At 38.0% G+C, this 15,553-nt stretch overlaps 1 protein-coding gene across 1 annotated transcript; it reads right to left on the bottom strand.

Annotated features, from left to right (window-relative positions):
- Positions 1-463: 463 nt before the first annotated feature.
- On the bottom strand, positions 464-12,796 carry LOC113929499 (nuclear pore glycoprotein p62-like). The gene is given in 3 exon segments (XM_035727523.1): positions 464-1,901; positions 1,903-2,093; positions 12,539-12,796. Coding segments are annotated over 3 exon segments (1,323 nt in total). The 3' UTR covers positions 464-1,027.
- Between the last annotated feature and the right edge of the window lie 2,757 nt (positions 12,797-15,553).

Genomic DNA, 15,553 nt, shown 5'->3' with positions numbered 1-15,553 from the left:
CCGCTAACAGTGGTGCTGAAGGGAGGGGGGTTTTTATGGCAGCTAACCGAAAGAGGCTTCTAGAAAGCCCCAAAACTTCCTGTGAGAGGGAAAATCAGAAATCTTTCAGTTCATTCCTCCTTCCTATTCCAGGATTTCAGTGGGTTGTGGAGAAACTTAAATTTGCATCAAAATTTAGAGTTAGGTGGTACTTCATTAACTGGACTTTTTTTTTTTTTTTTTTTTTAGAATATCACCTTTATTTATGACTTAGGTAAAACATGCAACACAAGAGATCAGACTGTTCCCAAGCTAAAAACAAGGCTTTTTCTTGAAAAACAAACAAATACACAAAAGCCAGCAACTATAAGTCATACGCTGAAACCAAATAAAATACCAAGTTATCTGTACATCAAAAATAAATGAATTGTCTGAACCTTACCCTTTCAAAAATAACCTAATTCAAGACCTAAATCCACTCTAATGTTTCCTTTTCTCTGAATTTCTATAGCACACTTTCTGTAATTAATAACGCACTTCTTTGTATTATCTATACTGTTTTCATACAGAATGGCATTAATTATATCTCAAACTAGACAGTCAGTTCCTTTGAGGAAAAAGACTACAGTATCTAGCACTATATGTTGAAAGGTAACAGGCATCCAGTAAAGGCTGGCTGGCATCTATTTCTTGGCAAACATTTCTCGATGATCCAGTTAAAGGAAGAAAGACAATGTGTGCTGCTGATAGAATATGGAATCTAGGAGAATTTAAGATACGAATTACACACATGGAGTCAATATCTAACAGGTTGCTGCCTAGAGCCAAGAGGGCTAATACAGTTATGATTTGCTAATACTAAAAGCCAAACTACAGTTTAATTCTCAACAGCACAGTATTTAAATGGAAAAAAAAAAAAAAACAACCACATGCAAACTTCATTGCAACCAAAGATTAAGTAGTTAATTGTGAATACTACTCTATTTCACATCATCACAATTTGTAGATAATGTGTAATCCCAAAACAACATGCTGAAGATACGGTCATTCAATCAAAAGCAATTCTGATATTGTGTTCTTGCTCTGCACGATGATGATCCTCAAAAATCCGTGTTACCGCTTCTACTTTCCTTTGCAGCATGCCTGAATTCCAATTAATCCACTGTAGAGAGTCTATATGAGCATTCAGGATCTTGCAGATCTGCTGAAGCGGGTCAATAGTGTCAGCAGGACTTCCAAATGTATTCAGGTGCTCGATAATATCCTTGAGATCTTGGGCCATTCGTTTCAGCTGAGCATCTATATTTTCTACTAATTTGTAAGTCTTTCCATGCTCCTCATCTGCATGCTGCAGATAAGCAGACCCACTCTGGTCCTTCACAAACTCCTCTAAAGGGGTCAAGAGATCTTCCAGTTCCTTCTGCTGTGACAGGATAAAATCCAATTCTTGTTCCAGCCTCTGCTGATCCAGTTTCACTTTTTCCACTTCTCCATGTAAAGTAGTAATCTTCTCACCATTCTCAGTCAGTGTATGGTCCCAAGCATTGACCCGAGTGGCCTGGTGAAGAAAGTACTTCTCTTGATCCTCTAAATCAAGGCCCCATTTGTTTATCAGACCCTCCAGCTGACCATATGTCATCACGGGAGTTTCAATTGCATTAACAGTCGAAGTAAATGGTAGGGAATTAATACCAACTGGAACAATGTTATTAATCCCAGATGATGTCAGTGACCTTAGGTTCAAGGTAAAGCCACTGGTGGTTGTGGTAGTAGTGGTGGTGGTGGTGACAGTGGTGGTGGTCGTCGTTGATGCTGTAGTAGAAGCAGTATGAGCTGCTCCATCTGCTCCAGGGAATTTTAATCCAAATCCCAAAGTTATGCCACCAAATGTTCCAGTCGAAGTTGCTGGAGAACCAAAAGAGCCCAGTAGTAGCAGCAGAAGTAGAAGCGTTTGACATTGAAGTAAACAGCATGGTGCTTGAACAAGTAGTGGCATCAGCAGTCGATGCTGAAGCCAAACCTTGGTGCTTGCCGCCACTGCTCGCCGTCAGGGACCCAAAGTAAATGGATAGGACCTCCGAGACTGTCTTGCGACCGGCGAGGTGGGCCTGGGCCTAATCTGAGCAGGGAAAAAAAAAAAAGGCCTCTACCGCGGGCAGGTTTAGCTGCTGGAGTGAATCTAACAGAGAGACGCTTAACTGGGGTCCCCATTAACTGGACTTTTATTATGGAAGTGTAACATGAAAATTTGTGGGATCTGCCTTTGCACTGAGGCATTTCCATACAGTGCTCTGATAGGAATGTAAATATAAATACTATTTCTGGGAAAAGACATGGCAATATACATTAATAATTCTCTCAGAAATTAATATTCTTTGGCTTTTATATTCCTATGAATTGACCTCTAAAAATAATCAAAATTCAGACAATAGTGTGCATCATAATATTACTTCTAATAATAAAAACACAGAAACAATTTGTATCTAACAAGAGAATGGTTCAATACATTATGGAATACAGTATAATGGAGAGAGATTACATAACCATTTAAATTGTTCTTTTCAGAGATTAACATGGGCAAATGCTTAGCATATAATGTTAAGTGAAAAAGATTCAAAATTATACATTGATTTTAATATCATTTTAAATATTTGATTATGTAAAATATGTATGTCTAAATAAAAGGCTTGAAACAAAATATTAAGAAGGGTTATAATCGGTTAGAGTATGGGTTGGTGATTGTATTGCTCTATTTATACCTTTTTAAATTTTCCAAGTTCTATTAAATTAACATTGTATTGCATATATTATAACTGAAGACACAAAATATAAAGTGATTTATTTTACTGATACAATAAGCAACATTTTTTTCCTATTACTTATCATATTAATAATGGCGGCATAACAGAGCACATCAGAAATTCCGAATTCAACATGTTTTATTCTATAAATTTAAAATTTTACTTTAAAACTATATTTTGACATGAACAATATAATTTTAGATACAAGATTTCATAGAAAAATTATGGATTTGCTGTCGTTTCTTCAAAAGTATTTTTGAACACTTTTGTAATTTTTCTATCCAAAAAAGAAAATAGTTTTTACTGATATAATTTGTATTTTTATATATGGATTTTTATTAAGATATTAATTCATACTTCATTAAGATATGTAATTCCTATTCCATTTCTTATACATCTTAAATTCCTGTATTTCTAATATGCTTAACACAAAGTATAATTCAGTTTTGGAATGCAAATAGTTAAACATGAAATTTTATAGTTTGTGCATGTGAGAAAACTGTATAGATGACATTGTCTTCATTTGGAGACACAAATCTCACAATCACTTTTCAGATTCCTACATGTTCCTTCCTTTTCCTTATCAGTATTCTCCCTGTGTTGTTTTCTCCTCTGCTTTCTGACTTAGATGAAAATCCTCACCACACGGCTTCCTCGGTGGCCATCAAAATGTTGTACAATGCAGACTGACACCTGAGGAGGTGGCTGTCGGTGATGTGACCCTTGACAAAAGGGAAAAGGAGATTGGAAGGTGTCGGGCAAATAAATTCCTTTCCTTTTCTTTCTCTTCTTCATTGACTCCTCAGAGGCTTGCTTTCTTCTTGCAAACCCTACAGACAAATTTTGAGTGCCAAGTAACACAAAGACAAGTCAACTTGTCTATGGTTCATTGTTAAGCAGAAACCAGTGTAGTAACAACATCATGGTGCACTTCCTTTCTCCTTCCTTTGCTTCGCTTCACTTTTCCTGTTACCTTCCCCACAGAGCTGGCACCTCTGAAAATGTGTTAGCACCTTAATCCTTGCCTTATGCTTCCCTACCTAGAAGAACCAGTTTATGACACTTTCCACGTGGGATGACTTGTTTCCCCACCAGCTGACTTGGTATAGCTTGGGCCATCAGTATTCTGGAGAAAAGTTTTGCTAATGAACCTGTCTTTGCTATTATTTTGATAAACTGAAAGGAAAAAAATATATGACTCTGCAGAATAGGAACTTATTTCTTTAGACACCTGAAATCGTGACTGAAAAGATGACTCTGTTGAAGCCAATTTTAAGGTTGTGGTGGTAATACCAGGATTCTGGCAGGAGGGGAGAGAGAGTTTCCTCAGTATGGTCTAGGGAAAAATGATGGCCTTCGAATTCATTATGTTTAAAGTTGCATAGCACAGTCCAGATTATATCAGAATTGTGGTTTCCAAACCAGAGGATGATATCACATATGTCATCTGAGACTCAGTGAACAGCTTAAGCCCCATGTGATTAGAAGTGGGTTTAATCTGGATATTCTACTAGACAGGGCTATTTTATGTCTAAAAATCTTGGTTTATCTCAGCAGTGGCCACAGATGGATTCGAGAAGATCATGGTGATGCAAGTGTGGCTATGTGGAGTGAGGTGAATGTGGTGAGAACTTTGTCCTTTATACTGAATTCAGAAATGAGAATGGACATGGACAATGACGTTTGGAAGGAAGTCTGTAACTTGGTGGATGAAAGTGCCTGTGAGGTGTTAAAACAGAAAGGATGAGTAAATTTTCTGTTGATGTGTCACTTACCTCATTGAGTCCACATTTAAAACAGTATCTATGTTCACCTAGGTTCATCCAGTATCAATGATACTGGTGTATGACACCAAAAAAGGTGTATGACACGCGGGATAAATTCTTCTGAGCCTAAATGCTCAAGGATTACCTTTTGTTATCATCGAGAAGCTGAGAGTAGATATGTTTTGACATCCAGAAGATCTAAAGCAACTATGATATCTGGGTTCTATGCTGAGGAAATGTAACTCTAATGTGACTAACTGAGCATTCAGTTACCATCCATGTTCATGGATCATACTTTACTATTTCTTTCTACAGCAAGAATTTGGGCCCATAGTAACAAAGCATGCTAATAAAATGCTTGCATTTTAACATATGGAAGAATTAAATGGACTACCATAATATGCCCCCCAAAAAAGGAAGAAAAAAAGAAGACAATATAAAAATCATGGTTCAATCTAAAATGAGGTAGGAATATGAGAGTGAATTTTCTCTAACGAAACAATTAGACCACACATATCAGACAACATTCCTTTTTATAATATGTCCTCTGTAATCTGAACAGCTGAAGTTCTGGGTTATATTTTTAAATAAGCCAATTGGCAATTAAAAATAACAACTTTAATTGACTTTTAAAATTATAAAATTAATGTAATTTTTACCGTAGATGTTATGAAAAATAAAGAAAAGCATATGAAGCGAAACAAAATTTCCAACACCCTAGGAAAATCATTGTTAATTTGTCTTTGTGCCCCCAATTTTTTTATATTTTTTTTACACAGATACATACTTCCAAATTAAGATAATACTACGTAGGCAATATTGCATTCTGTCTGGGGGATTTTTTTTTGTCATCAATTTTTCTGATGACAGAAATTTCTAAGACTTTTCATATTCTTTGAAAACAGTGTTTAATAGCTTCATATTATTACTTTGTATGGCTGTAGCATGACTTATTTACCCAGCAGCCCATTTGTGGTTATTTAGGTGGTTTTTCCATTTTACTCTCAGAAAGAACTCTGTATTGAGGATCCTTAAACATACTTTTTTTTTCTTTTTCTTTCTTTCTTTCTTTCTTTTTTTTTTTTTTTTGTGACTCTCCTATTCCTTCCTAAGAAGTAGAATTACTGGCTCAAAGAGAATACAAAATTAAAATTCTTTTGATACATATTACCAATATTTTACAAAAACTGGAGCCCAAGATGCTATTCCATGTATTTTCAATTTATATTTTGAGTTTTTATTGAAGTTTAACTTTTTTCATTTATTAGAAATTTTATTTATTATTTATGAGTCTTGATGCTTTTAATTATTTTTCTGCACAAGAATTCATCTTATATATTGTGTTATAAGAACTCTTTACATATTAAAGCTTTTTATGAGTGTGCCAGACAGGAGTAAACATAAAAATAAATCACTTGTTTTCACAACCTTATTTTAGCCTAGAAGACATAAGTAAGCAAACAAGGAAATAAGACATTTGGTGGTTTCAGACAAAGATATTTCTTTGCATCTGACCTTTTAGATAGCAACGGGCATAATAGGATTGAGAAGGATGATGCCTTAGCTACTGTGTGCAGAGCATGATAAAGTTCTCCGGTTCTCGCGTCTTTATCTTAAATACATATATATCATTTTATCGTTTTCCTTATATTAGCTCTTGCCCACTTCTTGTCAAATTTCTTCCGTTGTATTTTATAATTTTGTTTTTATGGATGGGATCTCTCTTTGCATTATGTTTCCTAATTGGCTGTGGTAGGTGACTGACTTCTTTAATTATGATATCTATAATTTGAGCTTTGGTGCCATTGTTAGGATCAGGGTGAACCAATTACCACACGGTGCTAACTCAAAATTTCCTGTGATTGAGCTCTCAGGATTCTATCTTCCTAAGTTCCTAAGCTCACACTTAGTATGGAAGTGTCAGAGTTGAGAACCTGATGATAACCACAAATCTTAGCTTTAATAAAGTATTTATGTCTACTGGCAGTTTATGTCTTGAGGTTGTACTGTGAAACCTGCTATTTAACAAACACCTTAATTTGTGTTTTGCATCTAGTCAAGTTTAAGAAACTTTTAAAAGGTATTTATACATTCTAAAATCCACTTAATATTGTTCAAGTTGTATTATATTTTTTGAACTTACTTTCTTGCAGGTTTTCATTTGAAGAAGAAGAGAGTTGATTCATCATGATTGGACAATGTTGAATGAGACTCAGGTGCTGTCTCTGCTTCCTGACTTCTCCCTTGACCAGGGAGGATGTGAATGGTTGTGTGAAGGGGATTGAGTGACTTACTGTGGGAACAATTCCTAGGAATGATCTATCTTCCTATCTCACTGAGTGTCTACTGTGTATTTCTATGGCACTAATTACTACATGGGGGCCCTGATAGATCACATTAGTCCAGGGAGAACATAAGAATCACGGAAAATATTCTCATATCATTTCCCTGAAGGTCTGTCTACAGTTTGCCAGTAAAGTTTTGGAACTTCTTTTCCCTAGACACTCAAAATATTAACTACAATGTTGTATTGATATAATGCACTAATATTCCTTGGTATAATTAACTTTTTCCTACTAAATTTGAAGACTTTGAAAGCTTTGTGTCTTGGGATCAAGCCTATAGGCTTGTTATTATATTTTTTCCCAGGCTTGACTGAAAAATGTTTAAGTATGAGAATGAAAGAATATTGATGCCAAGGTTTCTTTTTTTTCCCCCTCTATTCACAGACATCCAGCTTAGGGGAAGCATAAATGTTTGCCTTTAACAGCCAGCCCAAACCATGAGCAAACACCCCCCCCCATATACAAATCACTTCCCATGTTCCCACATTATTGCACACTTGTCTATCACTGTGCCCGTGCTGTGATTTTTAAATTATTTATCTATCTGACTTTTCTTTACTGGATTATAACTCCAAAAAGGTAGGAAATTGGTCTTATTTTTTCATTATGTCTTCTTCAAACCTTTGGGCAAGGCATACGGTAATCACTTATTGAGTGAATCAATAATCCATTGAATAATCATTTTATTTTGTTCTCACATTGCTTCTGAACTTGATCAACAGCAGAGACTGCCAAATGCTTTTATAAGCTATTTTAATTCTATATCAAGTTGCGGAAACTTAAACAATTTTCTGTTAAAAAATAAAATGTTTGTTTTCGCTGTGCTTTGCTTCAACTTACAGAGTAAATTCATGCTTCATTTGATGAGTAAGTGTATTTAGACATTTATCTGGCACACTTGAATAAACCCCTCTGAGATGATAGATCAGTGTACTGTTTTTAAAGTAATAGTAGAGCGTGTGGAATTTACTCTGACAGCTTCTAGCAACAGGAGTAGCTAGCACTTAGACGTATAGCATTTATTCTGTGCCAGCCTAGGAGCAAACTTAAAACTATTTGCCAGGCATGATTTAAGGACTTTAGATATATTAATTTGTTTAATCTTGTTCATCGTTCTGTGAAGTTGGTATTATTATTCCCATTTTACATATGAGAAAACTAGAGCAGGGAGAAGTTAAATGACATGCCCAAGGTTGTATGGCTGATAAGTGGTAGAGTGACCATTAGACAGCCATCTGGCTTCACAGCCTATGTCCTGACCACTGTGCCAAAGACTCTGCTAGGTTAGGTCACATATGGAACACGATGCTGAGGAAGAAAAAATAGTAAGTGATAAAGAAAGATAGAATTACAGAAATGTAACTTACCTGGAATTCAACAGGGTCCACATTAGTTTCAGAGAATTTTATCGGTGGTAAAAAGCTCCTAGATTCTGAATTGGATGCTCACATTCAAAACAAAAATTTTGAGATGGGAAAGTGTCACACATAGTGCCCACTGCTGCCGGGAATGGCCAAACTGAATCCAAAATCTTTGAACAAACAGCCCTGTGTGATCTGCAGTGTTCTTTTATGTAGAAGTGGGAATTTTTCAGCCAAGACTAATTAATTAGTGCTAGTTAAGAAAGACTGTCCACCTGGGTTTTCACTCCTCTTCACACCCCCAAATCTCCCTGAATCTTGGCTACGAGAAAGGGGTACCTGAGGCTGCCAGCCCATCCTTTGTGCCTCTCAGTTTGTCCCCTGCCATCTGTCTGACAACGTCGCCACCTCTCACCCAAAACCCACCCCTCCAGCTTTCAGGCAACCTGACTGGCAGAGTCCTTCTTTCCAAGTCGTTTCTGCTCCTGATTTCATGAGGTTAGGAAAAAAATGACATTTTGAAGCTTTTTAATAAAAAAACGTTTGAACATAACAGAAGTCATCCATTTTGTCACGGGAATGATAAAGTTAGAAGCAAAAGAGGAATTGTTTTAAAGGGTGGTAGGAAGAACCTTCTTACCTGACAGCTGTATTCACCAGAAATGCACCTTCACTCAGGGATGGTCTGAAAGACACCATGTTGTTACTCCAGAAGGGGTACCATCAAATAGGACCAGACATTATATTATATTCATACAAACTGATGTCAGCTTGGGAGGAGTTAGTGTTTCTTGAGGGTTTGTGTGGCAGGTGTCCTACACACACTACTTCATTTGATCCTCAGTAATCGGTGAGGTAGGTGTTATTTACCTACCTCAGGTAGGTGTTATCATCCCTTCTCACAGATTGTAAAATAAAAACAAACAAACAAAAACCTGAACAGAAATATTACATCCTGTTTCCCCAAAGTCTCGGAGTCAGTAGGTTGCAAACCATGACCAAATTTGATATTAGTCCTTTCTGGCTCCAAATCTCAAGCTCCTTCTATAATATGATTCCAAAAGAAAAAAAAAAGACTTAATTTAATTAAAAAGGGACTAGAGAAGCAGTCAGGGACAGTGCCTGGAGAGGGCAGTCCTGGCTGGGGGATTCTGGGAAGCCAGAGGGTGACATAAAATCTAAGAGAGTCTCTGAATGTTGCCGAGTAGGTAAAGAATAAAAACGTCCCAGGAATCTCAAGTATGTTCCCTCCTTTGCAATACTTCTGAAAGCTTGTTGTTCATGGCTGGGCTAGAGTCAGAGACTGGAAAGGAGTTCAAAGTGGATGTCGGAGTGAGGAAACCCCAGGTTTTTTTTAAGATTTTATTTATTTGAGAGAGAGAGAGAGAGAAGAGAAGGAGGGTAGGGGGAGGGGTAGAGGGAGAAGCAGGCTCCCCACTGAGCAGGGAGCCCTACCCAGGGCTGGATCCCAGGACTCTGAGATCATGACCTGAGCCAAAGGCAGATGCTCAACCGACTGAGCCACCCAGGTGTCCTGAGGAAACCCCAGTTTTGAAGATTTGTTTGCCTACCTCTATTCATAAGATTCTAAACTTTTAAATTTGCATCCCCACTTCTAAAGGTAATGTTTAAAAGGTATTGTCTGCTACCAGATGAAAGATAGTGAAGAGTGCCAACAGAAACAGAAGTGGTTGTTTGAGATATTAGTGAGGTAGAATCCACAGGATTTAGCATCTGTTCGATTGTGAGGGAAGAGCAGCTATGTAGGCAACCTAAGAGTCCCAGAGTTGTGGTGCTGTGTGAGGTGAGAAGGGTGTGGGGCCCGTGTGTGGTGCTCGTAGGGCATCTTGCTGGAGATGATCAGAAGGGAGTTCTGAAGTGACAGAAAGCTTGTGATGTAGGTAATGGTCAACATACCCATTTGCTTAAAAATGATCGTTAAAGTCAGGCTTCTACAGGTGGCTTTTCAGAGAAAGAAGATAGAGAGAACAGGTAAGGGGACCGAAGACAGACATTGGAAACGTCTGTTTTGGGAGCAGGAAGAGAAATAACAACCCAAAGAGCAGTCGGGGAGGGAGCAATTTGAGCGCAGCAGCGTGGAAGGCGCTGGAGGAGCTCTATGATGAAAAAGATCTCACAGAGCAGTTAAAGGTGAAGAAGGAAGAGAGATATCTTCCATTCGGCAGATTATTATCACACCTCTGAAAGAGCAATTCAGTAGATCGGTGGAGCAAACGGGAAAAGAAAAAGGAAATGGAGGCTTCTCTTCTGAGCGTGAGCTTTGGAGACCTCTAGCAGGGGAGGGGCACAGGGTCAGGGCGGTGGTGTGGTGGGAGCTTTACCTGTCCGCGGGGCTGCTGTCTTCCAGTCTGAGGGACTAGGGGAGGGGGAGCAAGATCAGGAGCGAGAGAGCAAAGCCAGAGAGGAGGAAAGGTAGGAGATTTGGGGACAAGCTTTCGGAGGATGTGGAAGGGATGGAAGGAGGTTACTGTTGAATGAGCCCTGAAATTACTTCTTCACCTACATGGGAGGGAGGGAGGAGAACATGGCCGAAGTTGAGGAGTTTGGAGAAGAACAGGAGAGACTGAGGAAGCTCACCGCCACTCCTTTTGATCTCGCTTATTTACAGAAAATAACTATGAGTTGGGGCTCTGTTCTTAAGGGACTGAAACAACCTTATGCAAATTCAATCAATTCAGAGACAAATGAGAGCATTGAACAGTAGCCATCCCTCAGGGGCTGGTTTCTGCTGAGCCTGTGATGGAACCAGTTTTTTTGTTATAGAACTCTCTCTAGCATAACTTGGGAATCCAAGGGCAGAAAAACAGGCCTGTGAGGTTTACCTGGGTTAGGTAATTAGCATATCCCTTGCTTCCTATCGCTGCTTACAAACTTCTTTTCGGTCCTCCAGAAACTCAGCTAAGGATTTTCTTTATCTTTATTGCTCTTGCCCATTGACTCCAACGACCCTTCTCTGCTTCAGTGATTTCAATACATGGGTCATAATCTTTCTCCCCTCACATTTGACATCATCCTCCCATTGGTTCACGAGATCCACATTAATAACCTCATTGTTTCAAAGTCCCTTCTTGACTCCCTCAGCTCTGTTTAACTGCATCTCATTCCACCTAAACATCCTAAGAGCACACCTGTACTTCTGCTATAGTCATTTTTCACAGCTGCTTCTCCAACCACTGTCTTGAGATGTGGCCTCAAATTTAACAATCTCAATGAGAGAGTAAAAATTTAATTTAAATCGAAGGTAAATTGACATACATTTTAAGCTGAAAAAATAATAATTATTCTGCAAGACAGATCCTCCTACAACCAAAATTCTAATACGTTCTTTTTCTCTGAAAGACAGTATGTGAGTATACTGATTAATAAATGTAAGTGAATGCATCCACTTTTTAAAATGCCCCTTGAGTTTTAATATGAAGATTACATAATCCATCAAATAATGGTCACCATTTAATGATTATTTACACTGACACAGGTATTCCATGCACATTCTCTCAACTTCTCGTAGCAGTATTTCTGAAATACAAAAGTCCTCTAGGTAATTATTACCATAATTGCTGTTTGAACAGTGGTTTGACTCCAAACTATGATTTTACTCCATGGTTCTTACATAGGTAACTTTCCCCTTATTACTTTGAAAGTCTATTTAAAAGGCAGTGTAAACATTTCTAGAATTTAACTCATCTTTGAGAACCTAAAGTTGATACATATCGCACGGTAGAGAATGACTTTTTTTCAAAAGATAGGATCTGTAATTGTTCAGTTAGAATTCTAACTCTGGCAATTACAAACTATGGGTTCTTGACAATGTAAGCCAAAGTTTTTATAAGTCTCAGTTTATTCATCTATAAAATAAGAGAAAAATAGGATCACACATATAACATCAGATTGTTGTTAAAACAATTAAATGAAGTAAGACATGCATGGAACACCGTAACTACTCAATATGTACCAGGTAATGATATTACTATTATAACCCGCTAATATGTTTGGAAAATATTCCCAAGCACTTGTTAATTTCACAGGCCTTCAGAATGCCCCCCTGAGATAACACGTAAGGACATCCTGACTAGGTTTAATAAGGTATGGAATAATTTTATTGGTGCTTCAGTTATCATGAGAGGAAGCTAATTCTTTGATAGCATAGATCCTATTTTCCTGATGTTAAAAACAAATTCCACACATTTTTTTCTTTCTGTCTAGGTGACAAAAAGGAAAAAGATCCCGATATTTTGATATTGATGGCCTGCAGCTCTAGTTCCCACCCTGGCTATTTCGTCAGTGAACTGGTTTGCAGAGCCATGGTCGAGGGGGCTGGCTGCTTCCGCTCCCACAGGTGGCCCGCCCTCCGTGCATTCATCCTCGCATCCCACCACCTCATAAAGAGTCCCCAGTGGTGCTCTGTTGGGAACTGGGCTGTCATCCTCAAGTTGGTACTTGCTGCTTCCGATAACATTGCTTCTAATGATGTGTTTGGTAGGGGGGCCATTTGCTAATAATACCTGATGAAGTATCACCAACATTAAGCTTCTTGAAAGTGAGCATGCTTTGCTGTGGAACTTCTGGGATTAGGGTGCATAGTAATGACTAAATTTGGTTCCAGACCACTTGTTTGTGACAAAGGGCTGAGGAGTTGAGACAATCTTGAGTTACACTCTGCACAGAAGAGAAGAGGCAAAAAAATCACTTCTTCGATGCAGATTTCTTTCCAATCTCAGTGACCGTTTACCCCAAGGGGCTCAGAGGCTGGAAATTTTTTGCAATGAGCATTTTGCTTGTCTCACATTATCTCCAAAATAAGGTTTACACCTTAACTACGGGGTAGGGTTTATCAAAAAGTTTAAAACCAATGTAAAGTGATAAATTGGAGAAAATTGCCTCCAATTTTCTGCAGTTTATAACTCTAAAAAGCTTAAGATCAGTGGTTCTCTAAACAAAACAAAAAAGAGAAATGCATCAGAATTACTTGGGGAGATTGTTAATAACTCAAATTCTAGGTCTTATTCCTAGAGATGCTGATTCAGTAGGCCTGATATAGTGTCTACAATTCTGTGTGATCCAGTCAGTTCTGATGTAGATGGTCTTAAGAAAACTCTTCATGAGGCCCTGACACAGATTTTCCAAAGACTTAGAATTTAATCTTTATTCTTTCTTTCTTTCTTTTTCTTTCTTTCTTTCTTTCTTTCTTTCTTTCTTTCTTTCTTTCTTTCTTTCTTTCTTTCTTTCTTTCTTTCTTTCTTTCTTTCTTTTTCTTTCTTTCTTTTTCTTTCTTTCTTCTTTCTTTCTTTTCTTTCTTTCTTCTTTCTTTCTGTCTTTCTTTCTGTCTTTCTTCTTTCTTTCTTTTCTTTCTTTCTTTCTTCTTTCTGAAGAAAGCTGAAAAAATAATAATTATTCTGCAAGACAGATCCTCCTACATCCAAAATTCTAATATGTTCTTTTCTCTGAAAGACAGTATGTAAGTATACTCATTAATAAATGTAAGTGAATGCTTTCTTTTTCTTTCTTTCTTTCTCTTTCTTTCTTTCTTTCTTTCTTCTTTCTTTCTTTCGTCTTTCTCTTTCTTTCTGTCTTTCTTTCTTTCTTCTTCTTCTTCTTCCCTCTTCTTCAGATTTATTTATTTATTTATTTGAGAGAGAGAGAGAGAGAGAGAGAGAGAGAAAATGGGGGAGCACAAGCACGGGGAGAGAGACAGAGGGAGAGAGAGAGAAAACCTCCAGCAGACTCCCCGCTAAGTGAGGAGCTGGACATGGGGTTCGACCCCGGGACCCTGAGATCATGACCTGAGCTGAAATTAAGAGTTAGACAACCGACTGAGCTACCCAGGCACCCCTAGAATTTAATTTTTAGCTGCCATTGTGCCCCGTTGTAGTCAGACAATAAAATCCACATGAAAACTCTCTCCAAGTTTCTATTCTCTTTCCAAGCGTGGATTCATGTGTCCACTTGTTGGTTTGATCACACTCATCCACTTTCCATGTCCTACAGTGCTGGTGGCTGTGCATTCACTCTCCAGGTCCACTCTCCACCCATATGACCCACCTTGTGCCTGGGAGGCCAGTCTCAAAAATTGTGTCTGCCAGTGTCCTTTGCCTTCAGAAGACCAGTGGAGAATGAAGTCAGCATTTATGTTTCTGTGCTCCCTTCCAAGAGAAGTTTGTCAGTGGCTGGGTTCCTCTACGGAAGCATTTACTAGGAGGCGTCGTAGCTACAGCTCAGCCTGGATTCTGGTAACTGCCCTCTTCCCTTGCCCCTTCAGGCCTAGAAGACTAATAGCTTCTTAAGATTGCCTAGTGGTGCTTCCCTAACCCTTGGTGATTTTATGTATCTCTATTCGTACCTTGTAAGAGTCCTGTGGTTAAACTCTCTTCAATTATTCCTTTTGAGTGTGACATGTTTTTCCCGAGGGGACCCTGACCAACATATTAAGTAGCTTTATTCCAGTTTCTGAGAAGGTTATGGGAAATAAAGCATGATCAGAAACGATTATTCTGAACTGGGGAAAGTACTGCGTAGAAGTATGTATAGAGCAATAAGTGAGCAAAGTGGAAAGGAAAAAGGAATCTGTCTTGGCAATTGGGAAAAACTTATAGATGAGATGACATTGCTGTAGGGTCTCAATATTATTTAGGAAGTCTTTAGGTGGGAACATGGAAGGAGAGCTGTCTGCAGAGAGTTCCCCTATATACTGATTGCTATCAGACAACCTGAAGTCACTATCATCTCTCACAAGGGTTAACGCTATGGTTTTTATTCCTTCTTACTCTCCTCCAATCCATTCCCCAACACAGCAGAGGCATAGTCTTTATAAAACATAGTGAGAATAATGTGAATACATATGTGTTTATAAATAAAAGAATAATATTTCTAAGTTCTTTTTAGCTAAATATAAGAATGCATAGGAGGTAGAGGCAGTCGTGAAAAATAATGATGCATGTACTTTAAGGCCTTAAATACTGCACAATCATGGAAGGTTTTAGACTATAAGGGTGGTGTGGTCAAATCTTTACTTCTGGAACTCTGGAAACAATATGAAAATGTACTATAGGAAGAAGAGACTAGAAGAAGGAAAAACTTATTAGGAGCCTCTTCTCACATGATAGGATACTCACTGATCTTGTAGAAGTGATTCTGTTATCCATTGGAAATATTCTGTGAAGCTGATCATTTTCCACCACATTATCTTCTGGTAAAAAGTATGAAAATCCCTAGTGACAATTCACACCTAAGATTCCACAGATGTCTAGGCCTATTGTCCCAAGATAATGTAAAATTCTAAATTG

The sequence above is a fragment of the Zalophus californianus genome, chromosome 5, assembly GCF_009762305.2.
Source record: "Zalophus californianus isolate mZalCal1 chromosome 5, mZalCal1.pri.v2, whole genome shotgun sequence".
NCBI lineage: Eukaryota > Metazoa > Chordata > Mammalia > Carnivora > Otariidae > Zalophus > Zalophus californianus.
This window is presented reverse-complemented; position numbering and strand designations above follow the sequence as displayed.